Source organism: Macaca thibetana, chromosome 1 (genome assembly GCF_024542745.1).
Source record: "Macaca thibetana thibetana isolate TM-01 chromosome 1, ASM2454274v1, whole genome shotgun sequence".
Lineage (NCBI taxonomy): Eukaryota > Metazoa > Chordata > Mammalia > Primates > Cercopithecidae > Macaca > Macaca thibetana.
In genome coordinates this window covers 52,562,887-52,580,055 of record NC_065578.1, presented here as the reverse complement: position 1 = coordinate 52,580,055, position 17,169 = coordinate 52,562,887, and the positions used below count along the sequence as shown (strand labels likewise).

Here is a 17,169-nt window from a genome sequence, read left to right as displayed (position 1 = left end):
TCAGAGGGAAAAATATTTCCAGTTTAGGAATTTATACCTGGTCAAACTATCTGATTAAATGTGAGGCACTTTTAGAAATGCAAGGTCTTAAGATTTCACCTCAAACACATCCTTTTAGAAAAGTATAAGTATATATGTGGCCAGGCGTGGTGGCTCACGCCTGTAATCCCAGCACTTTGGGAGGCCAAGGTGGTTGGATCACCTGAAGTCAGGAATTTGAGACTAGCCTGGACAACATGGAGAAACCCCATCTCTACTAGAAATACAAAAATTAGCCAGACATGGGGGCATGCACCTGTAGTCCTAGCTACTCGGGAGGCTGAGGCAGGAGAATTGCTTGAACCCGGGAGGTAGAGGCTGCAGTGAGAGGAGGTCACACCACTGCATTCCAGACTGGGCAACAGAGGGAGACTCCGTCTCAAAAAATAAAATAAAATAAATAAATAAATAGGTAAATAAAAAATAAAACAAAAAGAAAGCTATGGGTATATGTTCCCCCAAATAAGGCAGTCAACCCAGAAGGGGAGGACATGGGATCCAGCAAGTGAGGGGTTCGACCCAGGAGAAAAGTGCAGAACAGTCCCCAGGTGACAACCAGGGCAGCTGGCCTTGTCATCAACCAGTCCAGGACATGGCAGTCAGAAATCCAAAGGGAATTCTTCAAGAGGAATAAGTTGGTAGAATACGGTAGTCCTCCATTATCTTCGGGGATGCGTTCCAATACCCCCAGTGGAACCTGATTACCGTCAATCAGAACACGTTTCTGTTCGTGTCTAGCACCCACAAATTTAATGCCTTTTCCATCATTACTAAGCATTCATCACACACAGGTGTTGTAACTTTTGCAGCTTGAGGTGCAACAGCAAAACTAGCACAAATTTCTTTCCTTCTTCACAATTTCATGAATAGAATCATTCTTACTGTAGATCTTAGCAACCACAGCACACAATTTTGTTTTTTAAATTTTCTTATTAAGTCAAGTACTTTCACCTTTCTACTTAAAGGAAGTACTTTACAGCTTCCCTTTGGCATATTGGAATCACCAGCAACACTCCTCTTGCACTTTGGGGTCCGTAATGAAGTAAAATAAGAATTACTTGAACAGAAGCGCTGCGATCCTGCGACAGTTAATGCAGTAACTGGGGCGGCTGCTGAGTGACTGATGGGAGAGTAGTGTCTACAGCGCGGATCCACTGGACAGAGGGATGATTCACATTCCAGGTGGGATGAAGCCAGACAGCACAAGATTTCATCGTGCCACTCAGAATAGCACGCCACTGAAAACTTACAAATTGTTTATTTCTGGAATTTTCCATTTAAAATTTTTGGACCATGGTTGACCTCAAGTAAATAAATCTGCGGAAAGTGAAACTTCGGATAAGTGGGGATTACTGTATTGAATGTGGGTGATTGTAGTAGGAGGAGATTTACACAAATGAGGGAGAGTTTAGGGAGGAAGGAGAGATAAATACATAGAAAACTAAGAAAGAAACAAAGCAATAAAGCAAAATATAACAATTATTAATTCCAGGGAAAACACAAAGGCATGCAGGAAAAAAGTATTCATCATGGCACACTACAAATAGCATTTACTTTATTATGACCACATAGAAATATTTTCGGAACATGACACCAAATGCACAGACAACAAAAGAGAAAATAGATTGAACTACATCAAAATTGAAAAATTCTGTGTATTAAAGGACAGAATCAATAAAGTGAAAAGGCTGCCAATGGGATGGGAGAAAATATTAACCCCTGATAAGGGGTTAATAGCTAAAATATATAAGAATTCCTACAACTCAACAACAAAAAACTAAACAGCCCAATTGAAAAATGGGCAAAGGACTTTAATAGACATTTCTCCAAAGAAGATATACACATGGCCAATAAGCATATGAAAATATGCTCAGTATCACTAATTATCAAGGAAATGCAAATTAAAACCGCAATGAGAAAAAAACCTCACATTCGTTAATATCTGTGTTAAAACAAGCAAACAAACAAAAGCAGAAAATAACAAGTTCGGGCCAGGACGTGGAGAAACTGGAATTCTTACACATTGTTGGTAGGGACATAAAATGATACAACTGCTGTGGAAAACACTATGGTGGTTCCCCAAAAAATAAAAACTAGAATCACAGTATGATCCAGCAATTCCACTTCTGAGTATATTCAAAAGAACTGAAGGCAACGACTTGAAGAGATATGTGTACACTCATGTTTATAGCAGCATTATACACAGTAGCTAAAATGTGGAACCAACCCAACTGTCCCTTGATGGATGAATGAAGAAAGAAAATGTGGAATAGACATACAATGGAGTATTCCGATCCTTAAAAAGGAAGGAAATTGTGACATGCGCTACAACATGGATGAACCTTGACACTGTTATGCTAAGTGAAATAAGTCACTCACAAAAGGATAAATATTGTATGATTCCACTTACATGAGGTGCCTAGAGTAGCCAAATTCATAAATACAGGAAGTAGAATGGTGGTTTCTGGGGCTGGCAGGGAGGAAGAAAGGGGATTTCCAGGTAGCTCATCCCTATACTCCCAGCACTTTTGGAGGCTAAGGCAGGTGGATAGCCTGAGCTCAGGAGCTCAAGACCAACCTGGGCAACATGGTGAAACTCTGTCTCTTTAAAAAGACTTAAAAAAAAAAAAAAAATTAGCTGGGTGTGGTGGTGTGCATCTGTAGTCCCAGCTACTCAGGAGGCTGAGGTGGAAGGATTGCTTGAGCCTGGGGCTGGTGGAGGGTTGGGGTGGGCAGAGGTTGCAGTGAGCTGAGATGGCACTGCTGCACCCCAGCCTGGGTGACACAGAGAGACCCTGTCTCAACCAATCAATCAATCAGTCAATCAATAAAAGTATAAAAAACAATTTTAAAAATAAAAACTAACCCAAAATAAAAGCAAACAGAAAAGTACTGAGTCTGCCCCCGAAGGCCATGTGACTCAGGGGGTGGGCACCCAGGGCCTGAGCCACCTGCAAGTCACCTTGAGGAATGCCTGTCATCATGGGCAGAGTGGTCAGGGCTCCTGCCCTCCAACAGTCCTGGAATAAACAGGGAGCTCAGAGCTGATGGCCCTTAGAGAAAAGAGACATATCTGGGTGCACAGAGGCCCATTGTTTACGTGAATAGCCACACATTTATTTTAATATGTATTGAAAAAAGATAATGAGCATATCAAGCCTGTGATTTCATGGAGGTTATTGCTTAGGATGAAGCTAAATCTACTAAGTGAAAGGATTTAAGGGGAACCCTGGGATGACAGTAGCAGGTAAGGGGAAATAGAGAAAGTCACTCAAGCAGATGGGAATGGTTGCAGTTACAAGAAATACTGACCTAGTTCAGCCCCTTAGGTTAGGGATGGACACCCCAGGCCTAGAGAGGGAGAAGGACCCACTCAGTCTCCTACATGAGGCAGCGGAGGAGGAGGCAGTTGTGAGCCCACCCTCCTGAAAGCACACGGCCAGGAGGCAAGAAACTGAGGCTGGGTCTGTCCTGCTAATCTATGAACCCCTGAACCACCTTCATCCTCTCCTTTCCTTGCAAAATGAAGGGATTCTGCAGTTAATAGCAATAATGTAGCTAATATTAATGGTAACTGTAGATAATTCTTGTGGAGTTCTTACTTACTATGTGGCAGGAACAACCACAATGGCAATAATAATAGCAATGACTTATATAGTGTGTACTTAAGTTCTTAGGAGGGTTTTTAGTACATAGTACACACTATATAAGTGTATACATAGTTGGCCCTCTCTATCCATGGGTTTCGAATCCTGGATTCACTCAATTTCAGATCAGAAATATTCAGGAAAAAATAATTGCATCTGTACTGAACATGTACAGCCTTTTTATCCTTGTCATTATTCCCTAAACAATACAATGTAACAACTATTTACATAGCATTTACATTGCATAGGTATTATAAATAATCTAGAGATGATGTAAAGTATATTGGAGGATGTGTATACATTATATGCAAATACTGCATCATTTTCTATCAAGCACTTGAGCATCTGAGGATTTTGGGATCTGCAGGAGGTCCTGAAACCAGTCCCCCATGGATACAGAGGGAGGACTGTATTAATTCATCCTCACAAATCCTACGACAGTGTGTGGCAGCCAGACTCCAAGACAGCCCCCAGATAGACCTCCTGGGAGTCACACCCCTACGTAGTTCCCTTCCACATAGAATAGAGCTGGCCTATGTAACCAACAGGATATTGCAGAGATGAGGGAGCATGACTTCCATGGTCAGGTCATACAAGACATTGTGACTTCATTGCTTTCTCTTTCTTTGATCAGTCTCCCTAGGGAAAGCCAGCTATGTCATGTGGACACTCATGCAGTCCTCTGGAGTGAGCCACATGGTGAAAAATGGAGTCCTCCTGCCACCAGCCAAAAGGGACTTGCCAGCCTTGTGAGTGAGCCGGCCCAGACACTCTAGCCCCAGTTAAACCTTCAGAGGACTGTGGCCTCACCAACATCTTGACTGCAACTTCATGACAGACCCAGAGCTACACCCAGGCAACCAGGCTGCTCCCCAATTCCTGGCCCACAGACACTGTGAGAGATAATAAATGTTTATTTCTGTTTGAAACTGCTAAGTTTTGGGGTAATGTGTTTGCAGCAATAGGTAATTGATAGCATTAGGAAACATTAGCTAATGCTATCAATGTTTTGCAGATGAGGGAATTGAGGCATAAAAGTAACTTTCCCCAGGTCACACAGGTAACAAGTGGTTTAAACCATGGCAGTTTGGATCTATGTAGAGTTCAGTAATAAATTAGAATCTCTCTTTTACAGGAATCAGGACACTTTGCCAGCTCAGAAGGAGAGAGGGAAAGAGACAGACACAAACACAGAGAGACAGTGACACGGAGAAGTGCGCCATGGGCTCACAGTACCATGTGAACGACTGGGGCTGCACTTGTGTAAAGTGAAGGCAGTGGAGAAGTGAAGTGAAGTGAAGTGAAGTGTAAGTGAAGTGGAAAGTGAAGGACGGTGGAGAGCACCCTTGCCCTTGTAGCTTGGCTGTGATTGGCTTGGGGCTGCTGGTCTCTGACCCTGGCTGGGCTGGTGACACAGCCTAAGGTACCTGGGGTGGGGGAGAATCTGACGCCCCTGTGCAGACCCCTCCCCGGCTCCCGTCCCCCTGTGCTGACACTGTCCGACCCAGGCTCTCTCTGCCTCCAGACCAGAGCTCCTCCAGGGAAGAGGTGGAGTCTTATTCATCTGTGTCCCTTGCCTAGCACAAGGCCTGCCAGAGCAGGCTGGGCCAGGTGAGCACAGAAGGCCCTCTGGCCCTGGCCTCGGAGAGGCATCATCAGTGGGGACAGAGCGAGAACCAGGATGATCCTGTTTCTGACTGGAGGAGCTCCCATTGGATGGATGAGCCAACAACGACAGTCCAGTGTGATCAGGGAGATTGGGACACACAGTGCCGTGGGGGCCCAGAGGAGCAGGGAGGATCTCTTTGGAGGAGACTAGAAGGCTTCCCAGAGGAGGAGGCATTTGAAGTGAGGCCCAAATAGTAAACAGAAGCCAACCCATGCAGGAGTGTTTTAGGCAGAGGGCACGGCCTAGCAGAGAGCACAGCCTGGCAAAGGTCTGAAGCTCCAGTTCCTGGGGGGTAGAGTGAAAGAGTAGAGCGTGCAGAGAGTAGGCTGCTGGGGCTCCCATGGCTCTGGAGGCCAACATGGGACTTGGGAGTGGCAGGGCACCATGCTGACAGCAGGTGAAATGTCACCTACATCTGTCTCATGGGGAATTCATTACATTTGGGGTTGGGTTTGGGAGTTTTCTTTGGAAACCCAGGGTAGGGAGGATCTGTAAGCTTGAGTCCGTCCAGGATGGAGAGGGAGGGTAGGGGAGGACTGGAAGTCACCTGGGCAGCAGAAGTTTTACCGGGACCTCAGTGTCCGTTTGGTGTCTTGTGTTCTTGTGTGTTTCAAGGACTGAGCTTTCTCCCTTTGCCCCTCACAGAAATTAACCAGTTTATGTGCCCTGAAAAATTCCCACCCTCTGGGTTTGCACACTGGCTCAGTCACTCACTAGCTGTGTGACTTCTCTGCTGCTTAGTTTACTCATCTGTAAAATGGGATAAACACAAAACCTGCCTCATAAAGATATTGTAAGGATTAAACAGGGAAAAGAATGTAAAACATTTAGAATGGTGCCTGACCCCCAGCAAGTATAAAATAAATATTGGCTATTGTTATTATCTTACGTGGTTTTCTTTTAACTTTTTGAAGTAAAGATAACTTACCTAATGCTTGTTATGTGTCAATCCTTGTATTTATCCTCTGAAGACAAAGATGAGGAAGGCATAGTCCTCCTAGGGGTACAAAAGCCTTCAATAAAGGCAGAAACAAGCATTGGTCAAATGTGCCCTGTGCCAAGAATCCAGGAATGCAGGAGAGCGGGCTCCTGTCCTCCGGCAGCTCGCAGAGTGACGAGGGAGACAGTTGCATAAGCAGACTGTGGCAACACAGGGTGGTCAGGGCTGTGACAAAGGGAAACCCAGGGACTGCAGGAGCCTAGGGAAGTGGCCCAAAGTGGGTGGAGGCTGAGAGGAGCCAGGAGAACCTCTGCTGGGGGGCTGTTGAGAGACAAGGAGTTGCCCACTTTGGCAACTGGCTGTGTGTGTTGATAGTGCGCACAAGGACTCCCCTGGGGAGGTCGGGGGATGCCTGGGCTCAGTCTTGATTCTGGGTATTGGAAAGCCATCAGGGGTTTGTGAACAGGCAATTGCGTTTGAATAACAGTAACAGTAACTAACATTTCTCATGCAGCTACAATATACTGTATGATGTGCATGCACAATCTCATCTCATATCCTTACCCTATGAGGTGAGTACTGCCACCTTTTTCATTTTTCACATTTAGAGACTGAGTCACAGAGATTGAGTTGCCCAAGTTCACATAACTAGAAAGGGAATGAACAGACTCAGACCCAGGCAGTCTCACCCCCAGGCCCATGCTCTCCATCTCTCTCTCTGTCTCTCTTTTTTTTTTTTCCCTCCTGCCTGCCTTCCTTCCTTCCTTCCTTCCTTCCTTCCTTCTTTCCTTCCTTCCTTTTCTTTCTTTTTTTTTTTTGAGACAGAGTCTCTCTCTGTCGCCCAGGCTGGAGTGCAGTGGTGCGATCTCAGCTCACTGCAAGCTCTGCCTCCCGGGTTCACGCCATTCTCCTGCCTCAGTCTCCCGAGTAGCTGGGACTACAGGAGCCTGCCACCACACCCGGCTAATTTTTTGTATTTTCAGTAGAGACAGGGTTTCACCCTATTAGCCAGAATGGTCTCGATCTCCTGACCCCGTGATCTGCCCACTTCGGCCTCCCAAAGTGCTGGGATTACAGGTGTGAGCCACTGCGCCTGGCCTCTTTTTCTTTCTTTTCTTTTCTTCATCTGCTGCCTGTAAACTTTAGCCCACACACTAATCTTACAGTTGGAATGAACCTCTGAAATTCCTTATCGTTTCCATTTCCCAGATGAGAAAGTGAGACTCGGAGATAGGATTGACTTTCCTACGACCACAGAGTGGAGGAGAAGGAGGGACTGAGTGGGATAAGCCAGTTTGGGCGGCAAGACAGGCTTCTATCTTTGTCTCACAGTCCCAGGCACCATTGTGCTTGACACAGAATCCAAACTCCCAGCTGTGGCCTACAAAGCCCTGGTGGTCAGGCCCTTGCCAACTCCCTCCAGCCTCACCTGAGGCACCCACTCCTTCCCGGTCACCAGGCCCCGGCCCACCTTGAGGTCTCTGCATTGCCGTTCCCTCTGCCAGGAGCACCCTTCCGCTGGATCTTCACGGGGCAGGATCCATTTTGCCATTCAGTGGAATGTCACCTCCTCCGGGAGGCCTTGCCTGATCACTTACTCTACAGTTACCCCCATTGCTCTCACATCGGTCTGTTTTGTTTTTTCCATAGAAGTTATGATGACCTGAAATAATCTTTTGTTTTCCTGATTTTGTGTGTATCTCTTCCAACTAAGACATAGCTGCAGGAGAGCATGGAGGGACCTTACCTGTTTCCACACTGTATCCTTGAGCCTTGAACAGCGTTTGGCACATATAGGTGATAGTACGCCTGCATTTCTGTGTGCTAATGGTCTGTCTCCCCACCAGTCAGGGACCTCTCTGGGGCTGGCACCATGCCTGATTCACCTTGGCACCTGCAGGCCCAACACAGGGTTGGCACAGAACAGGGCCTGAAATGCTTGCTGAATGACTGAATGAACAAGGGACAGAAGGAGTGATGATGGCAGGAGCACCGTGCTGGGCTCTCTGGGGGTCTAAGTCCCTATCTGGTGGGGTAGCCACAGACATTGCCACTGGACTGCCCTTTGGGGGACTAGGGCTCAGGAGGCTGCTGATGAGACAGGGTGGTTTCCAAGTCAAGGGCTAATAGCACCCGCCCGTCTGTGAGGCAGGTGAAGGGGCAAGAGGGGAGGCAGGGTGGACCTAACACTGGCTCTTGGCACCTGCGGGCCAGTTGTTTTGCGTGGCCAATGCCCTGGAATCTCATTCTCTAAAGAAGGTTGTGTGGGTTGGACCCAGCTCACAAGTCTGAGGCTGAAGTCGAATCCCAGCTCTGCTCTCCGCACCCGTTCTCCCCAGCGTGGGTGAGGTGGGCTGCAGCCCTCCAGAGGAGGCGCCTTCTTACTGCAGAGGACAGCAGGGGCGGACAGCACGGGCCTAGGTGCGCGGCCCCTAGCGGCAGGGATGGCATCCCTTCCCTGCCCTCCCCCTCCCCCCTCTCCGTCCCTCCACTCCCACCAGACCTCGCCTTTCTCCATCACAGCGAGGATTCCTTGTCGTCCCTGCGGGCCCCCCTGATTGCCCCTCTGCTTAGGCGCCTGGAGCGTACTTAACGACGATGAATATAGTCTGTGCACCAGGCCCAAGCCACCTGCCTCACGTCCCCGCCCATGATCACATGAGCGTGGAACACGCACAGATGCACATGGGCACGGAAACCAAACCAGCCACAGGGATTTATAATATCCCAGCCGGAGCCCATGACCGGTGCAGGGGTCCAGCCCTGCGCCCCCAGTTTCTCCCTGCTCATCCACATCTTGGTACCCCACCCCTATCCCTCCCTCCCCCGCCCCACGTGCACACTGCACAGGCCTATTCACACTGGAACATCATTTCCCCTCCCGCCCAGGCTCACTCCTAGACATCCCTCAGCCTTTCATCGGCCTGTCACCTCCTCCAGGAAGCCTCTGCTGCCTCCTCTGAACCTGCTACCTCCGGGGTCAGGGGCTCCCCTGGCCCATCCCTGCGTCTACAGAGCCCAGCACTCAGGCGAGCCCCGAGCAGGGCCGTGGAGCGCCCGCTGAGAGAAGAGTGGACGAAGGCTAGGAAGGAGGAGGGCGAGGAGGCGGCGGCAAGGGGAGCGTGGGGCGGAGGCGGCAGCGGGAGGGAGTGCGCGCGCCTGCGGCGGCAGCGCAGGGCCGGGGCCGCGCGCCCAGCCTGAGCCCGCCCCGCCGCCGAGCGTCACCGAACCTGCTTGAAATGCAGCCGAGGAGCCGGGGCGGGCGGCAGCGGCGGCGGCGGCGGCGGCGGCGGGGGCAGCGGCAGCCCCGGCGCCGCGGCAAGGACTCTGAGCACTGAGGCGCGGCGGCGGCGGCGCGGGGAGCGCGGGGCGCGGCGGCCGGAGCCCCGGGCCCGCCATGGGCCGCCCCGAGCGGGGCGCGCTCCGGCCGCTGGCGCTGCTGCTGCTGCTGCTGCTGCTGCAGCTTCAGCATCTCGCGGCGGCAGCGGCTGATCCGCTGCTCGGCGGCCAAGGTGCGTGCGGCCGGTTCCTGCCTCGGCTCTGCGCCGCCCTAGCCACCAACAAAGCGCGGCCTAGAGGCCGGGGGAGGGTCAGAGTGGGGGGCTTCCCGAACCAGGGGGCTATCGGGGGCGCCGGGATGGACAAGCTCCCCGCGACGCGGCTATTCCTGAATTTGGCCTCTGCCCCCCGCCCCCGCGGGCCTCCGTGTTGAGGGCTCTGCCCTCTGGGCAGCGGCTCTTGGGGGAGGGGTGCAGGGGGGCTTGGCCAGCGGGGAACTTTGCCGAAGGGGAGGCCATTCATGGTTCATGATGAGCTGTGTGATTCTCGCCGTTGGGGTTTATTTGACACGCGCGCTCCGCGGCGGTAATGAGCGGAGCCAGGCGGCTTCTCCGCTTCACAATGCATTTCCGCAGACCCCTGCGCGCGGCGGAGAGAGGGGGCTGCCTGCCAGGGTGATGTGCCCGCGGCTCCCAATGCGCGTGGCGCGCGAGTGCGGGGACTCCCTATGGGCTGTGTCTGCGCGGATCTCTAACTATGGGTCGCGTGTGCGGGTGAGTGGGTCTGAATGGAGGGTACACCCAGGTCGTGTGACACTGTAAGTAGGTGCCTGGTCTCGCCGTGCCACCTAAAGGCCCGACATCCACGGAACCCCTGCCGTCGTACCCCCTTTAGAAGGAGTGTACCCGAAGCCCCGGGGTCTCTATAATCACCCCCTTTCCTCCTCCCCAGCGGGCCTTTCCGGGTGGCCCAGGCCGCATGGTGGGGAGCGGGGCCGAGCCCGCTGATCCAGCTCACGCTCCCTCCCCCCGCAGGACCGGCCAAGGAGTGCGAAAAGGATCAATTCCAGTGCCGGAACGAGCGCTGCATCCCCTCTGTGTGGAGATGCGACGAGGACGATGACTGCTTAGACCACAGCGACGAGGACGACTGCCGTGAGTGGCGGGCCGGGTAGCTCAGACCCGGGGAGAGAAGAGGAACGGTGGGGGAAACCATGCTTGGCGCGCACTTGGCTGCAGCCGCGGCGCTGCCACCTGCGCGGGCCTTGCCGCTGGAGCCTGCGACCGGGAAACCGCCTGGGCGCCGCCTCCCTTGGGGCCGGGTGGCTCTTAGCGACCCGGAGAGGGCAGGAAAGCTGGCGTGTCCTGGTGGGGCCTGGGGAGGAGGGCGCACCAAGCTGGGGAGGCTAGACCGAAGCAGTGGGCGGGGACGTGGCAGTCCCTGCAAAGTCTGGATTCCCGAAACACTGCCCTCTCGGACTCCTGCCTCGGCCCCGCGGGACGCGCGCGTGTTTCAAAGTTCCACGCAGCTCTGGGCCGCACTGCGCTCCTATTCCTGCTCAGTTTTTGTGAATGAATGGGCTCCCCAGGGCCCCTGATTGGCTGGGCGAGGACCACCCCATAGGCCCCCGTGGCCGGAGCGGCCAATCGCGGAGCAGACGGATGTGTGGTATTCGGGTTCCCTGGGCGCGGGGGCCCTGCCCTGGCCCCGCCCCGGCCACACCCCCGCGCACATCCTCAGGGTGGTAGGTGCAGGCGGGGCTCGGGCGCCGCTTTTCTGCCGAGTCACAGTGAAGACCTTTTTGAGCCACCCTGGTTAGCAGACCGTGCTTTCCTGCTAGCCCTGCCTGGCTCTGAGTCATGTGGCACACCAGGAAGGAGGGTACCAGGAGGGAGAGTTTTTTCCCGGAAGGGGCCCGAAAAGCCCGAGGCCACGCGTGAAACGGCTGCCGGCTGCCTTTGCTGGGCGTGCGCGACTGATTTTGAAGTTTCTTCTCAGAGTTCACGGGGTTTCAGAGTGTATGTGGGACCAGGAGCTAATTAGCAGGCAGTTGCCACGGTGGAAGAAATGTAGTTCCAGGAACAGAAAAACAGGGCTCTCCTAGAGACATAGACCCAGGCAGTCATTCATTCATCATTCGCGAGCATCTGCTGTGTGCCAGGCGCTGGGGCGCCCTCCAAGACAGGCCAGCCCTGGCAACCAGGGAGCACTGACAGGGTCTGAGGGAGGAGGGCAACAGGTGGACAGGCCCACAGCCCCACGCCGCACAGGAAGGGCAGCGGGACAGGTGGACAGGCACCCTCTCTGTTGAATCCTTTTGGTTTTTTACTGTGTTTGTCAGTCTCCCTCCCGTTCACTTTCAGACCTAAGCCAAAGTTGGCTTTGAGACTTGTGCATGGCAGAACTAGACTGCCTGAGTCTATATCTCCTGCCTCAGTTTCCTCACCTGACCACTTGGGTTCACATAATTCCTGCCCCAGCAACTTCATGGGACTGTTTTGAGGACCAGTTCCAGAAGTGAAATTGGAAGTAATGAGACTAATGTGTGCTGACCATTAACTGTGCCAAGCACTGCAGTAAGTACTTATCTTGTATAAACTCCTTTAATCTTCACAATAGTCCTATTTTAGAGATTAAAAAACAAAACAAAACAAAAAACCTGAGGCACTGAACCGTTAAGTTACCTGCTTAGCAGCTATGGAGTTGTTAAGTAGGAGCCTGAACTTAAGCATCTGACTCCAGAGTTCCTAGTCTAATCGTGACCCTGCACCATTTCCCAGTGCTGCTGAGGTTATGAAAATGGCTGTGCCTTGCTAAAATATTGCTGTGAATTTCTTCACTGGGAGTTGTTCTGTGGTCTCCTTAGAGTGGGAGTAGTGAGGACGAGGCAAGGAATAGAAACTGTGTTTCTGGGCTGGTTATGCCTTATCTCCCTGGCTCTTTATAACAACTGTCCTTGTGAGGATGGCTGCAGAGAGCAGCAATTCTCTTGTCATTCTACTTTCTAGATAAGGATACCGCCTCAGAGAAGTTGAGTGACTTAGGAAAGGTCACACAGCTCAGGATGACAGAACTTGGTCAGGATCTCTGCCTGCCTCTAGTTCAGGGCACTGTCTGCCGCGGTGGGGAATGTGGTGCGGAAAGCACCAGGAGTGTGATCTAGGAGCTGGAAAGACGGACTGTAAATGTTAGGCCTGGTGCATTTCAGCTCCATGTGAGGCTTTGGACAAGATGGAGGAGTGAAGTAGCTGGGTGCTGAGTGACGCCCAGGTGAGCCAAGAGCGCTCCAATGGCCAAGCTGGGCTCCTGCATGGCTCTGAGATGCATGGGGTAGAGTCACAGGCAGGGAGTTATTAAACAAAAGTGAATGACATCAAGCTTGGAGTGGAAAGGGTGGTGGCGCTGCTGATAGTACCAAGTAGCAATCACACATGGCTTGTCTGAGCTTGTTTCCTCATCTGCCAAACAGGGGCAGCTGTCCCTCCAATGCTGGCTGTGCACATAGACACACAGGGCTGGCAAGAAGGGAACAGATGGGTGAGTGTTCCCACCTCCACGGCCTTTAGAAACGGACTCCTGGTAGCCACAAAGAGAAACTGAAGAAATGGAGTGGGGCTTCCATGGCCGTGTTGGGGCCAGGTGCTGGAAAATGTTCTTTCCTCAGCCCTTTCTTCCCCATCTGAGGGTTTCTCACATTCTAGGCCACCTGCCCAGACTGAATTTCTTTGAACTGTTCTCCCCACAGGAGAGAGAGCTGTCGGCTCCTCCCTGAGGAACTCGTTATTAAACCTGGGATGGAGGGGTGCTGGGTGCTGGGATAACAAAAGCTACTCCTCCCTGAGCAGTCTCCGTGCCTTACCCCTAACCACCTCTTTGGCACACCACCCTGCAAGAGGGCCTGAGCAGCCCACCTTTGTACATCTCTGGGCCTGCAAAATGGGGGGTGAATTTGTAGATAGAGTCTGCGTGAGGCAAAATGAGTCCAAATTCCCAAAGGGGCTAGAATGCAGCCCCTGAATGCCAAGAGGCTAGAAGGAGGGGACTTTTAAGGAGGCCAAGGAAGGCTTCCTGCAGGAGGAGACAGCTGAACTAGGCCTTGAAAGATGGTAACTAATAGCATTCCCCCAGAGTTTACCATTTAAAAACGGGTGGTATGGTTCCTATATTGTACAGGACATAGACTTGGAGAGGTGAAGTGACTCCCCCAAAGTCACAGAGCTCCTCAGGGTTGGAGCTGGAATTCAAACTGAGGTCTTCGAAGTCCTGAGCCTCATCCACAGTGACTGGGACTTGGCTCTTTGGAGTCACGGCAGGAACTTGCAGGATGGAAGAGGGAAAAGCTCCTGGGGCTTTAGTTCCCAGCTCAAAGAACCTTCAAAGTGGAGGAAGGAGCTGGAAGCCAGAGAGCCAGGCCCAAGGAAGCCCAGCCAGGAGAAGTCGGGTGGGATTCCTGGCTGCGTACCTGGGTCACGTAGGCCAGCTGGCCCCTTGGCCTCAGTTTCCTGTTGCTCTCTAGTGTCTGGGGGCAGAGGCAGAGATTCTCATCTCTGGCCCGGCCTTTACTCCCAGAGTCACAACAACAGTAACCGTAGCGCCGATGACACTGACTAAGCACTTGCTGTGGACCAAGCATCGTGCTGAGATTGTCCACGCACGATGGTGGACAATAGTGGGGCAACACTATGAAGTACCTGAATTAGTCCCATCTCATCAAGGCACAGACGGCTTATGTAACTGGCCCAAGGGTGTAGAACTGCTGGGGTGTGAATGCGGGTGACCAGCTATGGAACCTGTACTGTCTCAAGTACTGGCTGGTGACCTTAGGTAGGTCCTTCCCAGGCCTTCATTTCCCTGTCTTGAGATGACATCTTAAGGCTAGTCCACCTTGCTTCCTCCTCTAGGAAGTTCTGTGCTTCTCGTGGAAAGGCTGGGTGGACAGATAGATCAGTTTTGTGCTCCCTGACCTCACTTTGTTCAGGCTTCTTTGGACTCTTTTGTTATCCCAGCGCCCATCACCCCTCCATCCCAGGTTTAATAAAGAGTGGCCACAGGGAGGTCTCCCATGGCTGAGAGTTCATTAGCTGGGCAAGGCCAGGCTGCAGGAGTGCTGAGTCTTGCTGGGAAACAGCCTTGTAAATAATTAAAGCTCGGCCACAGCCCCCGGCCTGTGCCGTAGCCCGCATCTGGCCCTCAGTGTGTGTCCTGGACATGTGCTCCTGACACTGGACCCAGCCTCATCTCCTTCATGGATGGAGCCATCTGATGACAGTGCAGCTCCTTTCTGAACCTCCCCGTCTTCATTCCAGGCAACTCCACCATCCAGAGTCCTCCTGGGGCTCCCAACTATCCAGAGGATAAAGTCAGTGTAGACTCCTCTGTATTTGGCCCTCTGTGACCTGCTCCTGTTACCCACTTCCCTGCAACCTCTTCCCACCTCTTCCCGTGAGCCTGTGACACCAAACTAGCTTCTGCCACACTCTCACCTTCCTGCTGCTTCTCACCTCGAGGCCTTTGTGTGTGCCATTCCGTCTGCCGGACGCCCTGCTCCCTCACTGGCTAGATTCATTTTATCATCTTAGGAGATTCGGTGCAAGTGTCACCTCCTCTAGGAAGCCTTCCTTCACACCCCATTGCTTCCAGGCTGAGATACAGGAGTTGAGATAAGGGACTTAGAGACCCATGTCAAAATCACAACCCAGACAGACCTGGTTTTTACATCCCAGCTGTCGCCTCCTGGATGAATGGCTGTGAGGGTGATACTAGGCCCTCCTTTACAGAGATTAAATGTGAGGATTAAATGAGGTCACGTGCCTGGTGAGCAGGAGGTGTTTGGTGAGTGGCAGTGGGTGAGGTTGTTCTTGGTGGGAGGGGTTTCACTGAGGTCTCTAGGTACCTGACTCTGGCCTTTGCAGGCCACCCCGGACTCCCTGCTTCCCCTGCCCCTGTCTGCTTAGCCAGAAGTCTGAGGTTCCTGCAGCTGGTGCTGGCCTCAGCCAGGGAGTTGCCCAGCCACCGTGGAGGTGACAGAAAGCTGCTTGGAAAGGAGCTGGGGGAAGAAATGAGTCAAACAGGCCTAGGGCCCTAGGAGGGGCAAGGGCTGGCTTCCCTCTGGCTGTGTGCTGGTCCTAGAGGCTGGCTTCTGTCCTGTCTGCTCCTTTCCTCTTGGCTGTGCCTAGGGAGGAGTGCAGGGCCTGCATCCCCCATGGCACTGCCCAGCAGGCCCTAGCAGGCCTTGGGAGTGTTTGCTGAAGACTTTCCCTTGGGCCCTCCCAGGTCAGCGTTCCCCTGTGTGAGTGCCTTGGGGCTCAGGGATGGTTGGCTTCTTCTTCCCCAGTTGTCTGCTGGTGGCCGACTTGACAGCTTTCCTCCTTGGGGAAATGCTGGTAGCAGGTGAAGCCAGAGAGAGGGAGATCCCCAGGGGGAGTGAGGAGCGAGAGCCCAGAGGGCGAATGGAACAGGCACCCCTCAAGGGATGTAAATGCATGCATGCTCTCCCAGCACCGGGTTAGTGGTCTACTCCCAGGCCCATGCTGTCCCAGGGGGCCAGCTCTGGGGTCTGTGGGAGGGTGTGGGGTTGTGTCCTTAGGGTTGTGGAGCCAGGCCTTACAGCCCCAGGCCTAAGTAACATTGGTAGCACCTGCCCCCAAAATGACCACACATCCAGATCACCCAGGTTCTGAAGGCCTGGCAGGGATGCCACCTCCTCCAGAGATGCCTTTTTAGACCCCTGTCCTCCAGCCCCTCAGGCCCTGAGGTCCCACAACGTGTCCTTGTTCTTCCCGCAGTTGCAGATCCTTCTCCACATTGTGCGCTCTGCCAGCCTTGTGCTGGGCACTAGGGACTCCAGGGTCATTTCCTCAAGGGAGTAGCTAATAACAGCTATTGGCTGCCTACATCCCATGCCTGGGACCATGTTGGACAATTTGCATCCTTTAGCTTCGCTACTCACAACCCTGTGAGGGCCAGTTTTTCATTATTCTCATTTCGAAGATGATGAAACTGAGGCTCAGAAAGGAGACGGGAGTTGGCCAATGTCATGACCGTTAAGTGGTGGAGCCAGGATCTGACCCAGGTCTGTCTGGTCTGGAGCCCAGACTCTTCTTAAGCTGTTCCCCGCTGAGCGCTGTCTACCCTGGTGGGTCAGAGGCTGGTGCTTGGAGGGTATGGGAGGAAGTAGGGAGCAGCTGCAGGACTCAGAAATGCCTCCCTGGGCTACCTGTTTGTGACCTGGGGAGTGGGACTGGGGAGAGACCCTGTTCTCTGGAGACCCCACAGAGCCCTCACATAGGCCTCACTTTTCCAGCTCCTGTGGGGATGACATTCCAGTTTCCGTAGGCTTCTCTCAGCCTTTGCCTGTTAGATGCTGATTCTCCTTCTGACTGTACAGAAGGGGACACTGAGGACCCGATGATATATTAGTGATGCAGATGACCTCAGGGATTGTCTTTTACTCTGTAGTAACACAGGGCCTGGCTGCCTCCTCGCACCCAGGCTTAGAAAGGTGAAACCAAGGCTCTGATGGTCGAATTGGCTCCATTGTCAGTAGGGACCCATTCTCAGAACTCAGGTGTCCTCATTTCTGAGCAGGACTGGAG

At 52.6% G+C, this 17,169-nt stretch overlaps 4 protein-coding genes across 15 annotated transcripts in view; 3 read left to right on the top strand and 1 right to left on the bottom strand.

Annotated features, from left to right (window-relative positions):
* The window catches only part of MAGOH (mago homolog, exon junction complex subunit), a 176,677-nt gene that overhangs the window by 66,537 nt on the left and 92,971 nt on the right, over positions 1 to 17,169 (top strand). The gene's annotated exons all lie outside the window — the stretch shown is intronic.
* MRPL37 (mitochondrial ribosomal protein L37) overlaps positions 1 to 17,169 on the bottom strand; it is a 911,410-nt gene that overhangs the window by 880,641 nt on the left and 13,600 nt on the right. The window lies entirely within an intron of this gene.
* LRP8 (LDL receptor related protein 8) overlaps positions 9,532 to 17,169 on the top strand; it is an 81,645-nt gene continuing 74,007 nt past the window's right edge. For 6 of the 12 annotated variants that reach the window (XM_050802747.1, XM_050802736.1, XM_050802758.1 and 3 more), the window contains exons 1-2: positions 9,631 to 9,807; positions 10,609 to 10,728. In XM_050802747.1, the coding sequence (XP_050658704.1) occupies positions 9,693 to 9,807; positions 10,609 to 10,728 (235 nt within the window). In that variant the 5' untranslated portion in view covers positions 9,631 to 9,692. Of the gene's footprint in view, positions 9,808 to 10,608; positions 10,729 to 17,169 lie in introns of all 12 variants that reach the window. The other 6 variants (XM_050802769.1, XM_050802696.1, XM_050802683.1 and 3 more) reach the window with 3 other exon arrangements.
* The window catches only part of CZIB (CXXC motif containing zinc binding protein), a 109,164-nt gene continuing 106,091 nt past the window's right edge, over positions 14,097 to 17,169 (top strand). Inside the window, exon 1 of the mRNA XM_050803745.1 lies at positions 14,097 to 14,100. The gene's annotated coding sequence lies outside the window, so the exon portion shown is untranslated. The remainder of the gene's footprint in view (positions 14,101 to 17,169) is intronic.